Source organism: Lissotriton helveticus, chromosome 6, assembly GCF_964261635.1.
Source record: "Lissotriton helveticus chromosome 6, aLisHel1.1, whole genome shotgun sequence".
In the NCBI taxonomy this organism is placed as follows: Eukaryota; Metazoa; Chordata; class Amphibia; order Caudata; family Salamandridae; genus Lissotriton; species Lissotriton helveticus.
Genome location: NC_136067.1, coordinates 2,029,784,492 through 2,029,802,824, shown reverse-complemented (window position 1 = coordinate 2,029,802,824; position 18,333 = coordinate 2,029,784,492). Strand labels below are relative to the sequence as shown.

The 18,333-nt window shown below is 47.5% G+C and overlaps 1 protein-coding gene across 13 annotated transcripts in view; it reads right to left on the bottom strand.

Annotated features, from left to right (window-relative positions):
- Nucleotides 1-18,333, bottom strand: part of SLC5A6 (solute carrier family 5 member 6) — a 383,801-nt gene that overhangs the window by 154,097 nt on the left and 211,371 nt on the right. For all 13 annotated transcript variants that reach the window (XM_078650001.1, XM_078650008.1, XM_078650013.1 and 10 more), the window contains exons 12-13: nucleotides 14,787-14,873; nucleotides 4,494-4,675 (exon numbers count right to left, since the gene is read on the bottom strand). In XM_078650001.1, the coding sequence (XP_078506127.1) occupies nucleotides 4,494-4,675; nucleotides 14,787-14,873 (269 nt within the window). The remainder of the gene's footprint in view (nucleotides 1-4,493; nucleotides 4,676-14,786; nucleotides 14,874-18,333) is intronic.

The following is an 18,333-nucleotide window of genomic DNA, read 5'->3' as shown; positions in this document are numbered from 1 at the left end:
AAATTCTCTCACAATGGAGAAAATCTCCTTACAGGAGTTGGTAGCGGCCTCTATCCTCCCTGCCAAATAGGCTTTTTTCCCCAGACGGATGTCGCGGTGATAGGCCTTAACCGCCGCCTTATAGATCAGCTTAGCCCCTGTGTCATATTGTGCCCTCCAAGCTCTTTCGGCCACCTTACACTGCTGCCGCGTAGCGGACAGTGCTGCGGTGAACCAAGGAGCGGAGACCCGTTTCGGTGACAAGCGGGGGGACAATTCCGGGGCAAGATCATTTATCCTGTCTGCCAGCCACGCAAGCAAGGAATCCAGGTCCCTCTCTAAGTCGCCTGTGAGAGGGCAGGGATGAGCCAAGGCTGCCTGGGCAAGCATCGCAGGGGTCACTAGGTGGTAGGCCCTATGGACTCGACCCTGCTGCTGTGAAAAGGCAACAGCCGCTTTAACTGTGCCTTTGATAGTAAATTTTGCAGCAGATGGTCTGACCACAGTACCGGGGTAATCTCTATCCCCTCAAGAGGGGAAGACGAGAAGACCTGGTCCAGGGTATGCCCCTTGTCGTGCGTAGGCCCCTGCAAATAAGGGATCAGACCCAGCGGGGTCATAGCCTCAGAAAGCTTGGTAGCGGCAGGGTCCGACGGATCATCTAACCGGAAGTTGAAATCCCCAGCCACAATGCAGTGTTCCGCTTTCAGGGCCAGTCCCAGCAGCACGGAATCAAGATCTTCAAAGAACGTGCCCGATGGACCAGGCGGTCTATAGACCAATAATCCCTTAGCTGATTGGTGCGGTGCCAGGGTGATAGAAAAGGCGAGGCTATCTGAGCCACGGATATCATCTGCTGGCAAGATAGCACATGGCGTGCCCTTCCTCACCACCAGAGCCACTCCCCCACCCCTTCCCTTGGCTCTATCCTTCCTGAAGATGTTATAGTCAGGCGGGATTGCCATGGCAACATCTGGATTGGAGAATTCGCCCCACCACGTCTCGGTAAGCATGAGACAAAGTGGCCTTAGCGTATCCAGAAGCTCGTAAATATCCTGTGCATGTCTACCCGCCGATCGCGTGTTTAATAGCATGCACAGATATCCAGCACTAGCGATGTCATTATGAGGAGGCGATAACAAAGCGCGGGAGGGGCGCCAGCCACAAACCGGGCAGATGGACTTACCACTGTGGCGACCAGGGAAAACAGTGCAACAGCCACTGGCTGGATTACAGAGAGCGCGAAGCTCCACAGAAGTATAGCACAGCACAGAAGACCCTGTATAACACATACCTGGTATCAGAGCCCCCCCCCCGCCGCCTCGAGCGCCTCCGGGACGCTGACGGGCGCAGACGGGCAGGACTCTGGCTTGACTCAGGCGCGAGTCAGGCGCCACCGCTGCGCGTCTCCGCTGTCAGTACACACACAATACACATCAGTATGTGTATTACTCTTTTTGAGTTGGAAGCTCCATCTTTGAAAGTAGATCCATAGGCAGCACTTTGGCTCAGTACTCCAGCTTGCTTGGTCTTCGAACAGAGCCTGCCCACATGTTCAGGATGGTGTCCTCGTCTTCTGAAGCCATCCATTATCAGCACCTGAACCTTTACACTTTTTGCGTGTGAACAAACAGCAATAGGAACGGCTGTTTTTTTTACTATGATCACAGGTCTGTTTTTACCTTTGCTGGAATTCAGATTCAGGACCACTGGAATTTTGCGATATTGCAACTGCCGTGTTTTCTGCATAACTATGGATTTGGCCTATTTACCACATTATCCACCATCTGCTGCATAATCTGCAGATTTTAACCAAAATAACTCGTTTCCAGCTCAAAATTACTAAAAAAGCTCCAACGCCTGTTGCTGTGCAGTTGAAGGGCCTTCGCAAAGGTTAACTGGGCATCTTTCTGTTGCTCATGGATGCCAGACTTCCTCAAATGAGGTGAAATCTTTGCCCAGAAAGTGCCTAAATAAAATGCAAATCAAAATGTGCCTCATTATGCCACATAATTCTCATTTTCTTGCAGCATAATTCCGTAAACTCTGCTGCATTGTTCGGTCTTCCCTTGCCGCATAATTCCAGTGACCCCGACCTGATCACAGCGCATCTAACATTTGGCAGCGTCTGTTATCTGAGCTCCACGCTAGCAAAGGATTCTTACATGTCCTTGCCCCGGCCTTGTAACCTTTAGCAGTCTCTTTTGTGCATTTCCCTTCCCCTGTGTGAACTCGACAGACACACTTCTATCTTTTCCCACGTCCTCATATCCGCTCAGTTGCTCAATCGTGTCCACCCGGCCCAGCGCGCTCACAATGTTGCTCAGCTCACACACAGCCTTGTTCGCGCCTATCACTGCTGCTCAGCTCGCTCACACACAGCCTTGTTCGCGCCTATCACTGCTGCTCAGCTCACTCAGACACAGCCTTGTTCGCGCCTATCACTGCTGCTCAGCTCGCTCACACACAGCCTTGTTCGCGCCTATCAGCCTATCACTGCTGCTCAGCTCACTCACAGCCTTGTTCGCGCCTATCACTGCTGCTCAACTCACTCACACACAGCCCTGCTTGCGCCTATCACTGCTGCTCAGCTCACTCACACACAGCCTTGTTCGCGCCTATCACTGCTGCTCAACTCACTCACACACAGCCCTGCTCGCGCCTATCACTGCTGCTCAGCTCACTCACACACAGCCTTGTTCGCGCCTATCACTGCTGCTCAGCTCACTCACACACAGCCTTGTTCGCGCCTATCACTGCTGCTCAGCTCACTCACACACAGCCTTGTTCGCGCCTATCACTGCTGCTCAGCTCGCTCACACACAGCCTTGTTCGCGCCTATCACTGCTGCTCAGCTCACTCAGACACAGCCTTGTTCGCGCCTATCACTGCTGCTCAACTCACTCACACACAGCCCTGCTCGCGCCTATCACTGCTGCTCAGCTCACTCAGACACAGCCTTGTTCGCGCCTATCACTGCTGCTCAGCTCGCTCACACACAGCCTTGTTCGCGCCTATCGCTGCTGCTCAGCTCACTCACAGCCCTGCTCGCGCCTATCGCTGCTGCTCAGCTCACTCAGACACAGCCTTGTTCGCGCCTATCACTGCTGCTCAGCTCACTCACACACAGCCTTGTTTGCGCCCATCACTGCTGCTCAGCTCACTCACACACAGCCTTGTTCGCGCCTATCACTGCTGCTCAACTCACTCACACACAGCCCTGCTCGCGCCTATCACTGCTGCTCAACTCACTCACACACAGCCCTGCTCGCGCCTATCACTGCTGCTCAGCTCACTCACACACAGCCTTGTTCGCGCCTATCACTGCTGCTCAGCTCAGTCACACACAGCCTTGTTCGCGCCTATCACTGCTGCTCAGCTCGCTCACACACAGCCTTGTTCGCGCCTATCACTGCTGCTCAGCTCACTCACACACAGCCTTGTTCGCGCCTATCACTGCTGCTCAACTCACTCACACACAGCCCTGCTCGCGCCTATCACTGCTGCTCAGCTCACTCAGACACAGCCTTGTTCGCGCCTATCACTGCTGCTCAGCTCGCTCACACACAGCCTTGTTCGCGCCTATCACTGCTGCTCAGCTCGCTCACACACAGCCCTGCTCACGCCTATCGCTGCTGCTCAGCTCACTCAGACACAGCCTTGTTCGCGCCTATCACTGCTGCTCAGCTCGCTCACACACAGCCTTGTTCGCGCCTATCGCTGCTGCTCAGCTCACTCACACACAGCCCTGCTCGCGCCTATCGCTGCTGCTCAGTTCACTCAGACACAGCCTTGTTCGCGCCTATCACTGCTGCTCAGCTCACTCACACACAGCCTTGTTCGCGCCTATCACTGCTGCTCAGCTCACTCAAACACAGCCTTGTTGGCTCCTATCACTGCTGCTCAGCTCGCTCACACACAGCCTTGTTCGCGCCTATCACTGCTGCTCAGCTCACTCAGACACAGCCTTGTTCGCGCCTAACACTGCTGCTCAGCTCACTCAGACACAGCCTTGTTCGCGCCTATCACTGCTGCTCAGCTCACTCAGACACAGCCTTGTTCGCGCCTATCACTGCTGCTCAGCTCACTCAGATACAGCCATGTTCGTGCCTATCACTGCTGCTCAGCTCACTCAGACACAGCCTTGTTCGCGCCTAACACTGCTGCTCAGCTCACTCAGACACAGCCTTGCTCGCGCCCATCACTGCTGCTCAGCTCACTCAGACACAGCCTTGTTCGCGCCTATCACTGCTGCTCAGCTCACTCACACACAGCCTTGTTCGCGCCTAACACTGCTGCTCAGCTCACTCAGACACAGCCTTGCTCGCGCCCATCACTGCTGCTCAGCTCACTCAGACACAGCCTTGTTCGCGCCTATCACTGCTGCTCAGCTCACTCAGACACAGCCTTGTTCGCGCCTATCACTGCTGCTCAGCTCACTCAGACACAGCCTTGTTCGCGCCTATCACTGCTGCTCAGCTCACTCAGAAACCGCCTTGTTCTCGCTACAGTACCTCTTCCTGACTGGCGCCGTGGACAGCAGCGTGGTCATGACGGCGGTCGTGAAGTTCCCAGCCTCGGGGCTGACGGTGCTGTTCAGCAGCTGCACAGTGGCAGACTTCATGTTCATCACGAAACTCCCAATTCCGACCCAGAAGGCCATGGCGAGGCCGGCGAGCAGACCAGTGAGAGCGCCCTGGGGACAAGAAGGCAGGAGTCACTGAGGACATGAGCTCAAGAGTCACTCACTACCATGATCACATCACTTCCAAACAGGGCAGGTAGCACACGAAAACCACATAGCACAACACAGGAGCAAAAAGTCCGGCACGAAGCTGTATGCTCTGCTTTCGAAGACTAGCACTGCCAGCAAATCTCCAAAAAGTACAACAAATACATAAAATGAATATGGAAAAATAGAACACATTTATAATTACAATTTTACTTTTTAAATCACGAGTATTTCCCCCAACATAATGACGTAATGAACTTAGAAATGATCATGGTCTGAGGATTTTGACTTTGCGAATGCTGCTTGCATTTGAAAAGCCTTTTCCTGAATAAATAAAATGTGACGCTGTGAGGGAGAAGCGCCTTGGAGACATGTTGAGACTGAGCCGGTGGCTTCCTGCTGCCACCTTACCCAAGAAACCTCGGTGTGAGCAGAAGGCCACGCTTCACTCCCTGTGGTCTCGAGCAAACATGAAAATGTTCTTCTCTGCTTTTCTTATCTCCGGATGTATGACTTGTCTTTTTCAAAAATGTGCTCTTCTGTTTTGATTTAATTCTTGATGAACGCAGATACTCATTGGCTTGAAAAACTGGGCCATCGTTGCAAATCGGGGCACTTTTGACCACGCACAGGCACACTGTGTAGGGGTTTGCAAGGTGGGGACGACTGCATGGATTTGAGATTGGTGCAGACTATGATTGGTTAATATTATTCGTGAAATCCACAGTAAAAATACCCAGCAGACCATAAAACAGGCCCAGAGGCCCACAAACAGCCAACACGGCCCTCACATACTGATTTGTCGGATCAGCCCCTGGGCAATGCCTGCCTGAGTGCCCCATGGGCCAGTCCAGCCCTGGTCTCAGTCCATGTTACAAACAGGGGGGTTAAACCCATATAGTCACGGGGACCTGGGTGCTATGTGATACATGTATAGGAAAGGGTCCCCGTAAAGGTAGTGTATGCCAATGGGCCACACTAAAAAGTGATTAATTACAATTTAGAAAAAAATATATACAACGAAATTTCCATTGGTAATAAAGTTTTATTACCAAGGATTTGAAGACAAAAATTATCTGTTACAATACAAAATTTCATATATTGACAAGCCCCAAAGGGGGGGGGACAAAGGGAGAGAGAGGAAGGAAACTAGAGGAGGAGATAATGAAACAAATAGACACAATATAAATATTGACCCAATTATTGCAAGGTTAGTGACACTGTACGAAAAATTGACAATACAGAGGCCAAAATACGGCCGAAATCAAACAATTAACAAATAGTCCAAAACATCCGGCACATATGATGATTCAAATTAATAGGGGTTGTGCCCGGTGTATCAACAAAAAACAAACAGTCGACGTTTCGACCCCTAATAACAGGCTGGGTAAAGTCCTTTCACGGGGTCTTCATCAGGACGTCATACGGGGAGGGGAAGGGGGCCACACTGTGGGGAAAAACATCTTGACTTTAATACATGGTAAAGACGGCAGTTTATCCAATAGTCTAAACCAAGCAGTTAATTTAAAGCTATTACAGCAAAAATTGAATTACCATGGGGTACGGCCTGGGGGGGCTCTGTACACAGGGTTGGCGCCACGCAATTAAGTCGCGGTCAGTCACTAATGGTGGAAAAATCCACAGGAGAGGAGAAAATCAACAGTTAAATCTGTACATGCGCTATGTCAAATTACATCTTATGGTAGGTAAAAGAAGGCTCTAAGGGCCTTTTTTTGGCAGCCCCAAGAGCAGAACAACAGGTCTTGTAACCACTCTTAGAGTCATAATCATGAGATTAATAATTAAATACTTAAAATACCTCGGAACTCTGGCGAAATTGTTGCACCAGGAAACAGCGAGTGGGGCACTCAGTGGAATGTAAACATTCGGACAAGCTGGAATTAAGTAAGTGGAAGCACTCGTGTTACTGAATACAAAAATGATGACCCAAGAAAATCAAAAATTAAATAAAGGCCAATACTGACGAACTTACAAGAGATTGTTTTGCGAACAAGGTAATCAGAGGCCTCCGTCACCGTGGTAATGTGAGGAGCCGTCTGTTTGGAGAGACTGCTAACGAGGGGGCGGGTAGGCGTGTGTTGTCAAATCCAACCTGCCACTGAAAAAATTAAAGAAAAGAGCTGGAATATATACTTGAAAATTACGTCAGACAAAACCGTACAAGATCGTACTAGGGCTATTACTCACAAGAATTTGTGGTACGTAAGCTTTCCGTCTAAATGCAGAGCCGATATATTACTGCAGGGCTCCACAGAAGGTAGAGATTAATTCGCGGGGCTCGTAGTCCCTTGGTTCCTAAAAAAGGCGGGATAACGATTAATTTCGGATCTCTAAGGAGCCGATAGGAGACGCCCGCCAAATATTCACTTACATTAGATCGACTGGAAAGCGTCTGCAGGGATCAGGCCTGAGAGGTGTCTGCAAGAATCCGGACAGCAACTCCGCAAGACCGCAATGCGGAGTTTGTGGGCGGGGCCAGCTAAAGTTGGTTCCATCAAAATGGAAAAAATACTCAAGGCTACCGCGGTGAAAGGGGATAACTTTAAGGCAGCGATATTAAATTTGTAGAGAGTGTCTAAACCAGCATAAAAATATATATATTATCACAGGATAAATCGGTGCAGCTCTCATCTAAGAGGATATCGACCACAACTGCAATTTACAACACCTAGATAGTCGTTTGTTACAAAATGGTGCTTCTCTCACACAGGAGGAAGTAGACCCATTCCTTAATTAAATACCAAACTACAAATTAAGTAGCATCACATATTTTGAGGAAAGTATTGTGGAAAATGGGTGCATCTCTCACACAGGAGGATGAAAACCCGTTCAACCAATCTTCAAAGAGACATAATTAAATTAAATTCCAGGCTAGAGAGGGAAAGCAACACATAATTTAAGACAGATCCTGAACCATGGGTGCATCTCACACGCAGGAGGATGAAAACCCATTTGGCCAAAATTCAAAAAAAGTGTGTGCCCAAGCATTACAAAGGTGGACTTCAGAGTCTCAGTTACTGGAGTCAAGGTGTTCCAATAAGGGACATGTTAGATGGTTCAACCTAACGCTGCCAGTTGTGATAGACTGCTATCCTGTTCATTCAGTCCGTTTTTTATGGAGTCCAGAAGTGACATCCATTTGGACTCCCGTGTGTTCAGGATAGAAAGGAGGTTACCTCCCCTTCTCCCGAGAGTCACCTTTTCAACAGCAAACCACCGTAGGTCGGTGACCAAATGGCCAGCAGTGAGCCAATGGTCCACAAGGGGGGCGCCTGCCACTTTGCATCTCAGTCTACTACAGTGGGAAGAAATTCTAGCCTTGATTTTTTGTTGTGTCTGACCTACATACAATTGACTGCATGGGCAACGGATGATGTATATCACTCCAATGGAATTACAATTGGTGTAGTGTTTGAGGGTATACGTACGTCCACGGTGGTCAAATGTTTTGGTCTGGATTGTGGTGTCGCAGGCAGTACATCCACCACATCTATAGTGGCCGATCACAGGGGGCAAATTCCAGAGGGATGTTAGAGTGGGTTGGCTCTCGCCTTCAAGGAAAGAGTGAACAACCAGGTCCCTTATGTTTTTGGCTCTCTTAAAAGAGTGAAGGGGCAACTCTGTTTGGTTGATGACATCAGCCACCAATGGCCAGTTATGGTTGATGATCTTCTTGATGTCGTTACTGCGAGTTGAAAAGGTCGTAACGCAAATCACGCGATCAGTTGTGGCACGTGAAGCGTCACTTGGATTAAGTAGGGAATCCCGGGGGTTATACCAAGCACGCTTTCTTGCTCTCTTGACCAACCTAATTGGGTACCCCCGTGCTATCAAACGTTCACTCAGGACCTCCGACTCTTTAAAATAATCGGCTCTTGTGGAGCAATTCCTCCTAATCCGGAAAAATTGGCCGACTGGCAGGTTATCTTTTAAACCCCTAGGGTGATGACTCTGGTATTGTAAAAGTGAATTACGCTCAGTTGGCTTCCTGAACAAGATAGTGTGCAGATGATCTGATTCTGCGTAGATAGAAATGTCTAGGAAAGGTATAACTTCTTTACTGGATTCCATCGTGAACTGAATCGCCGGATTTCGGGAGTTGAGCCAATTATGAAATACTTGGAGTTGGTCAACGTCTCCGTTCCAAATACACAGGACGTCGTCTATGTATCTGACCCATAGGGGCAGATGGGCCTTAAACGGATTAGTAGCTGGAAAAATGTGCTGGTGTTCGAAATAATCCATAAAGATTATAGCCAGGTTTGGAGCGAAGGTGGCCCAAACAAAGAAATTGGAGAAATTGGCACGTGATCTCAGAGTTTTTGATAAAAAACTAGTGTATCCTTACTTACAGCCAGATTATTATAAACAGGATAATCTAGGCCGATTTACCAATCGCGGCCGCGGGGGGTACAGAGGACGACAAAATTACACCACTTTTTCGGACTCCTCCTACAGTTCTGGCAGTGAGGCTGAGGCAGGACCCAGCACCTCATACCCTTACCCCCCTTACCCCATTCAAGACCCCATTTACCAGCAGTATCCCCCCCAGTTCCCACCTCATTTTTTAGATCAGGGTCGGGGACAGTGGCGCCCACCACGAGGCCGTGGCAACAACTGGCCCCGGGGACAAACAAGAGGCCAACAACAGAATCAGGCAGGATGGGAAGGGGGTCGAGGCAAGCAACAGAAGCGGGTCACTTTTCGCCCCGAAACACACGGGGAGATATCCACACGCAGGAACACCTACAGATGGTAACCATGCCTACTCCACCAGATCCTGTGACTTCCAGTGCCACTAGTCCAGTGATTAATATCTCAAAACATCAATTCCAGGAGGCTGAACTCAAGGTCCTCGGCCGAGGACTTTCTTATGTCCCCACTGCTTCGGTCAACAAATTCCTGTTGAAAACCGAACTGTATAGTTTCTTTAGAAGGATAAGGCTGCGCTACTTCTTTCGAAATCAGACCACTAGACTAAATAATTTGGCTACCGGCCTGAGGGTTCCCTCAACCTTTTTTCCACCTACATATGCCATGAATAGTCGGATCCTTGCCTTTGAGGATATTGTAACCTCCTCTATAGACCATTCCCTCAAAGAGCCCAAATTCACGAGGTTGAATTTACCAAAAATAGAGAAGAAGGCTTTGGCGGATTTAAGTAACAACAAAGAGGTTGTTATAAAACCCGCGGATAAAGGCGGTGCAATTGTGGTTCAAGATCTTTCTGATTACAAAGCCGAAATCTACAGACAACTATCAGATGGCATTAGCTACCGTCTTTTACCCAGCGACCCTTCAAGTGACTTGGCCAACACCATCCTAAGGGTGACCCAAAAGGGTTTGGATACCGGGTTTCTGAGTAACCAGGAATTCGAGTTCCTTAATCAAAAATTTCCCAGACTGGCCACAATTTATACCTTACCTAAGGTACACAAGAACCTTAGCAAACCTCCTGGACGCCCGATAGTTTCTGGCTGTGGGTCTCTTTTAGAACCTCTGTGTCAATACGTTGACTTCTTTCTGAAGCCCATTGCACTCCATACAAAAGCCTATTTACGAGATACCACACAAGTCATTAATTTGATAGATGGTCGACCCTTTAATCCAAAAAATTCCCTCTTAGTTACATGTGACATCATATCACTCTATACGAGCATCCCCCAACAAGAAGCATTGGATATAATGAGAATGGCTTTAGACACTCGAACCGCCCCTTTCCAGGTTCCTACTGAGTTCATTATCGAACTATTGGAAATTGCCATGATGCAAAACTTTTTCATTTTTCAAGATCATTTTTATTTGCAGACCAGGGGCGTAGCGATGGGGGCCACCTTCGCTCCAAACCTGGCTATAATCTTTATGGATTATTTCGAACACCAGCACATTTTTCCAGCTACTAATCCGTTTAAGGCCCATCTGCCCCTATGGGTCAGATACATAGACGACGTCCTGTGTATTTGGAACGGAGACGTTGACCAACTCCAAGTATTTCATAATTGGCTCAACTCCCGAAATCCGGCGATTCAGTTCACGATGGAATCCAGTAAAGAAGTTATACCTTTCCTAGACATTTCTATCTACGCAGAATCAGATCATCTGCACACTATCTTGTTCAGGAAGCCAACTGAGCGTAATTCACTTTTACAATACCAGAGTCATCACCCTAGGGGTTTAAAAGATAACCTGCCAGTCGGCCAATTTTTCCGGATTAGGAGGAATTGCTCCACAAGAGCCGATTATTTTAAAGAGTCGGAGGTCCTGAGTGAACGTTTGATAGCACGGGGGTACCCAATTAGGTTGGTCAAGAGAGCAAGAAAGCGTGCTTGGTATAACCCCCGGGATTCCCTACTTAATCCAAGTGACGCTTCACGTGCCACAACTGATCGCGTGATTTGCGTTACGACCTTTTCAACTCGCAGTAACGACATCAAGAAGATCATCAACCATAACTGGCCATTGGTGGCTGATGTCATCAACCAAACAGAGTTGCCCCTTCACTCTTTTAAGAGAGCCAAAAACATAAGGGACCTGGTTGTTCACTCTTTCCTTGAAGGCGAGAGCCAACCCACTAACATCCCTCTGGAATTTGCCCCCTGTGATCGGCCACTATAGATGTGGTGGATGTACTGCCTGCGACACCACAATCCAGACCAAAACATTTGACCACCGTGGACGTACGTATACCCTCAAACACTACACCAATTGTAATTCCACTGGAGTGATATACATCATCCGTTGCCCATGCAGTCAATTGTATGTAGGTCAGACACAACAAAAAATCAAGGCTAGAATTTCTTCCCACTGTAGTAGACTGAGATGCAAAGTGGCAGGCGCCCCCCTTGTGGACCATTGGCTCACTGCTGGCCATTTGGTCACCGACCTACGGTGGTTTGCTGTTGAAAAGGTGACTCTCGGGAGAAGGGGAGGTAACCTCCTTTCTATCCTGAACACACGGGAGTCCAAATGGATGTCACTTCTGGACTCCATAAAAAACGGACTGAATGAACAGGATAGCAGTCTATCACAACTGGCAGCGTTAGGTTGAACCATCTAACATGTCCCTTATTGGAACACCTTGACTCCAGTAACTGAGACTCTGAAGTCCACCTTTGTAATGCTTGGGCACACACTTTTTTTGAATTTTGGCCAAATGGGTTTTCATCCTCCTGCGTGTGAGATGCACCCATGGTTCAGGATCTGTCTTAAATTATGTGTTGCTTTCCCTCTCTAGCCTGGAATTTAATTTAATTATGTCTCTTGGAAGATTGGTTGAACGGGTTTTCATCCTCCTGTGTGAGAGATGCACCCATTTTCCACAATACTTTCCTCAAAATATGTGATGCTACTTAATTTGTAGTTTGGTATTTAATTAAGGAATGGGTCTACTTCCTCCTGTGTGAGAGAAGCACCATTTTGTAACAAACGACTATCTAGGTGTTGTAAATTGCAGTTGTGGTCGATATCCTCTTAGATGAGAGCTGCACCGATTTATCCTGTGATAATATATATATTTTTATGCTTGTTTAGACACTCTCTACAAATTTAATATCGCTGCCTTAAAGTTATCCCCTTTCACCGCGGTAGCCTTGAGTATTTTTTCCATTTTGATGGAACCAACTTTAGCTGGCCCCGCCCACAAACTCCGCATTGCGGTCTTGCGGAGTTGCTGTCCGGATTCTTGCAGACACCTCTCAGGCCTGATCCCTGCAGACGCTTTCCAGTCGATCTAATGTAAGTGAATATTTGGCGGGCGTCTCCTATCGGCTCCTTAGAGATCCGAAATTAATCGTTATCCCGCCTTTTTTAGGAACCAAGGGACTACGAGCCCCGCGAATTAATCTCTACCTTCTGTGGAGCCCTGCAGTAATATATCGGCTCTGCATTTAGACGGAAAGCTTACGTACCACAAATTCTTGTGAGTAATAGCCCTAGTACGATCTTGTACGGTTTTGTCTGACGTAATTTTCAAGTATATATTCCAGCTCTTTTCTTTAATTTTTTCAGTGGCAGGTTGGATTTGACAACACACGCCTACCCGCCCCCTCGTTAGCAGTCTCTCCAAACAGACGGCTCCTCACATTACCACGGTGACGGAGGCCTCTGATTACCTTGTTCGCAAAACAATCTCTTGTAAGTTCGTCAGTATTGGCCTTTATTTAATTTTTGATTTTCTTGGGTCATCATTTTTTGTATTCAGTAACACGAGTGCTTCCACTTACTTAATTCCAGCTTGTCCGAATGTTTACATTCCACTAAGAGTGCCCCACTCGCTGTTTCCTGGTGCAACAATTTCGCCAGAGTTCCGAGGTATTTAAGTATTTAATTATTAATCTCATGATTATGACTCTAAGAGTGGTTACAAGACCTGTTGTTCTGCTCTTGGGGCTGCCCAAAAAAAGGCCCTTAGAGCCTTCTTTTACCTACCATAAGATGTAATTTGACATAGCGCATGTACAGATTTAACTGTTGATTTTCTCCTCTCCTGTGGATTTTTCCACCATTAGTGACTGACCGCGACTTAATTGCGTGGCGCCAACCCTGTGTACAGAGCCCCCCCAGGCCGTACCCCATGGTAATTAAATTTTTGCTGTAATAGCTTTAAATTAACTGCTTGGTTTAGACTATTGGATAAACTGCCGTCTTTACCATGTATTAAAGTCAAGATGTTTTTCCCCACAGTGTGGCCCCCTTCCCCTCCCCGTATGACGTCCTGATGAAGACCCCGTGAAAGGACTTTACCCAGCCTGTTATTAGGGGTCGAAACGTCGACTGTTTGTTTTTTGTTGATACACCGGGCACAACCCCTATTAATTTGAATCATCATATGTGCCGGATGTTTTGGACTATTTGTTAATTGTTTGATTTCGGCCGTATTTTGGCCTCTGTATTGTCAATTTTTCGTACAGTGTCACTAACCTTGCAATAATTGGGTCACTATTTATATTGTGTCTATTTGTTTCATTATCTCCTCCTCTAGTTTCCTTCCTCTCTCTCCCTTTGTCCCCCCCCCTTTGGGGCTTGTCAATATATGAAATTTTGTATTGTAACAGATAATTTTTGTCTTCAAATCCTTGGTAATAAAACTTTATTACCAATGGAAATTTCGTTGTATATATTTTTTTCTAAATTGTAATTAATCACTTTTTAGTGTGGCCCATTGGCATACACTACCTTTACGGGGACCCTTTCCTATACATGTATCACTGGTCTCAGTCCAGGCAGGAGTGCCAGGGGACTTCATGTCTGCACCAGCAAGAGCCCAGCTGCAGATCTAAGGGGTTAAAGTGTCAAATGGAATCAGGAGAAGCCATCTTGCTCTCTGTGGAATGTGCTCTTCAGCTCCCAGTCTGTTGGCTGCTCAACTTCTGACGTCATATACCAATGCATGTACCTATCTGCTGATGGGTTAATTAGGAGGGAGGATAGGTCACCGGACAGAACCACATATATCAGGAAGTTGTCCTGCCTGTCTAACGTCTTTAGACGTGCAATATGGATCCAATGGTGCACAGGGAACGGAGAGACTTCGCAGCGGGATGGGATAGGTCGGGAAAACCACGAAAGTACAGAAACACTTTAGTCTGTATAAAAACCTACAATAATCTTTGCAAGGGAGAATGGGCAAGTTCTCATGGAAACATTAGTACCAGGGAATACATTGTATGGCTCAGGGAATACAGGGTCTTTGTGCTGCCCCGCCCCCTTCTGGTCAATGTAATAGCCACTAATAATGCCCCCTTGCAGTGCAGATGTTGACAGGTTTAAATACAGTATGAAGGTAAGAAGAAAGAACTTGCCATTTGGAAAAGACTAGACAATTTCTCGGAGGAAATTGCTTTCTTGCGGAGGAGAATGGGTGGGCTCGGGAAAGGGCCATCATGTCTTTAGGCCCTCCCAAAGGTGGAGTCTGCTTGTCTGGGATTCAAACCGGTGACCAGCATGCTGTGGCGCAAGCACACAGCCCACTACGCTATCTGACCCGTTAAGCCTGATTGAAGGTTGGAAATTAAAGGGACTAGATTTGTGTTGGGTGGGGTTTCACATCACTTACGGTGGAATTGGCACAAGGGAAGAACATTCCAAGGCAGAAGACACCGAGAAGAGGTCCTCCAACAATCCCAAAAATACTCAGAGCTGCCTGTGGGAATGAGAGAAAGAGAAGAGTTATCAAGCTTTATACAGACCCAATGGTAAAGCACAGAATACGGTATCCAGGCATTGTGAACACAAAGCAAGGGAAGCCATGCAAACCATTTGGAAGGTCAAACATCAACAACTAAGGTTGCAGTCACACATTGTCAAAACATGAAATGAAACCGGTTCACCCTCATGGTCCCCCGAGGCAGGTCAGGTAGGCAATCGTGCAATGGCTCAACAAGGTAGCATCTGCATTTTCTGAATACGGCATTGATTAGAATCAACAAAGATAGCGGGAGGTGCTCCTTGAGTGGAATCTGGATGCATGCAGCATCTTCTGGTAATGAGACTCTGGAGAGAAACCTTTTGGTAAGGGCCCCACGGAGGGCGTGTTTGGATCAGAGACATCGTGGTGCATCTTGAAGATGTTCTACAACCACCTGTGCACCAGGAGATAAGCATCAGGCTGTGTGCTTCACTCCTGCTGCAGGTGTAAAGGTTAACATGTGTTTGCCATCTCAGAAAGCCACATTCGGAAAAAAGACTGTAGTGACAAGCTGTCAAATCCCTACAAGAGGAAGCGCTCGTTAATGCATTGATAAGAAATAACCGGGCAAATTCAACCCCAACTATAGCCACTTTAAAACCTGTTTGACAATAGGATACAAACCATGCAGATGTGAAGTCCAGGGACTACCAAGGGCTGAAAACTACCCATATCCACCACCTCCCCAAAAACACACGACAGCAGCACAAAGTGCCTAGGAATGGGTGAAGAGCACAACCAACAAGAACTCCACTGTTTCAGACCTAGAAACATCAGTTACATTCTGACTCAGCTGAGTAAAAGCGGGAGACTCACAACCCAGAGAGAATCATGCACCCCCAAACTGACACGATGAGAATAGCACCAGCCAAGCTTATTGCCTCAAAGCCCAAACACAGGAGGGAGCAGACATAAGAAACTATGGAACCCTAAAAAAATCAGTACGTGACCCACCAGGAAGTGCTGGTAGAAACGAATACCAAGGTGGATCACTACAGGGCCTGTCGCGAAACCTTTAACTCAAACTACTCCGCCTCTGTCAGGAGCACACAATACGGACCCTTAGGGGCCGGTTCACGAAGGATGCATCTACACATGCAAACCACGCTTGGTATCCAAGTGTAGATTTACCAATATTTGTATTTCACAATCATTTTGAGGAATCGTCACAGAAAGATGAACCACGAAAAGGGTTCCAGGCGGATTCCTGGCAAGGTCATGGGACAGTCCATTTGGAATCCCAGTCCTGCTCTGCAGAGTTCTCCATAAAAAAGGACTCCTCACAGGGGAAACAAAATCCACTGTGCAAATGCACATTTAGGTTTTTCCTAACCGGGGTAGGGGGAAATCTGTGTGGTGAAACCCCTCATCCCGCCACCACCACAGCTGGGGATGATTCATGGCGCATCCCACCCTTGAAAGGGATTTACACCAGCACTGGAATGGAAGGTAAACCCAACCCTTTCCAGGCTGGAAAGGGAAACCAGAGGAGTTTATGAATGCCCACACACATAGCTGTCAGTGGATGTGCCCAGTGTTCCACAGCTAGCTACACCTTGGAATGCCAATTTCCCAGCCTTTAAATAGGATTTCGTGGTGGAGATAACTATAAATGGGCTTACACTTGGCAGGAATCCCTTTCTGGATTCCCTGCTAGGAAAAGTAAGACAAATTTATTTGTAAATTTCCATTTGCGAACAAATGTACATTTGTGAATTGTCCTCTAGGTAAAGGTTCAGTGGCCCCAAACAAGGGCTATAAACGAGCTGCGCCCAAAGAGAAGTTGCACTCCCCGTAGTCCCAGCTCTGGACTGAACGCGGCTGGAGAAACCGAGACCAGGGTGCACATGAGCCAGGCTGGTCTACATAACACAGGTACCAGAGGAACACCTTCTCAAGCTGCCCAAGGACGGACTTGCCAGCAAAATGTAACGAAAAACTAAGATACCAGAGAAGAGAAACAGCTGCAGGTACGTCACTTCCTGTCAACAGGTGGTAGACTATTGTAATTTTGAGAAAAAAATCCGAACTATGTTAAGGTTTAAATCTTAGCATCAAAACCTAAATGCAACAATGTATCTATGCTGCTAAGAGTTTTTTATTTGAAGTTCTATATAGCGCAAACATGACCCGTTAGGGTATCAGAGCGCTTTACAAGGAAAGATACGTTACGTACAGGATGGCACAGGTAAAATACAGGGATGGTGGTTAGGGAAATGTCAATAGTGGGACTAAGAATGCAATCTAGGAGGGGGGGACTGAGGGCTTTTAAAAAGGTCCAGCATACGTGCCCTGGTCAATGTACACAACAAATAGGTATGCCCTTCCTAGGGGGGAGTGACAGGTAAAGAGGCGAGAACCAAAGCAGGAAAGTAACGAAAGGAGGGAAGGGAAATCCATCCTTTCGGAATGCGGGCCCTCACACACCCAGCCCGCTGGGTGTCATGCTTCATCATTTGGCATGCTACTCGTCGGGTCAGCGCTGCAATACCAGACGGGCACCCAATGCTGGGGCTCTTTGGGGGAGATCTTTTATTCCTTGCCGTATGGTGCAGTGGGTGTAAGGCGCCTAAGAAGTGTAGCAGTGTAAGTGTGTTAGTCGAGTAGACTATGCGAGTTAAAATAGGGAAATGGAAGAATCAGGCAAAATAATTTTAATGATCCTGCTTTCCACCCTGATTAAAATCTGGAGTGGCGACTCTCTGCAATGAGGCTGCAGTGTGTTGCGCTCAATCTCATGAGGTCAACATGTTTCTTGCCTTTTAGTCATGTGGATCTAGCGGCAATTCCTCAGGAACTAGTGAAAATGTGGTATATCTACACTAAAACAATGGTAATGTGATGTTTTAACCTTATCATACCATGAGTTGCACCAAAAGGTGTAGTACCTGTCGATGCGGTTGTCAGTCTATAAACTAATCGCGATTGGCCGCATCAAATCCCGGCATGTAATGGACACGTTAAGGTAACAAGTGTCGTTAGTGTTGCACCAAGGTGAAGGAAGACCTACCCCGCATTACACACTTTAAAGGGAAAGGAGGAACACAACTGGCATATACAGGGGAGATACTCTGTCCCAAGGGCCTGCGGGAGATTAGGATCACTTGGGGTACAAGGGAACAATTAGATAACTTCCACAGAAGTTATGGCACTGCAGGCAATTAAAGTACTAGACGGTTTAAAGGGAAGATGGGACTCAAAGAAGCAGAGGTTAAAGGTAGATTCCTGGCATACTCTAGCCATATTGGATGCCACAAAATGGTAGTGGGACCTCTATAAACTCCTAATTCAGGCCAGGAGCAGTTTCTTCAGACATTAGTCTCAGAGGCGATGACCACAAAGGACCGCATGGCTCTGGTGATGGGAGATTTGAACCTCACTTTCAACACCAATATGGATAGGTCTTGTTCTAGGA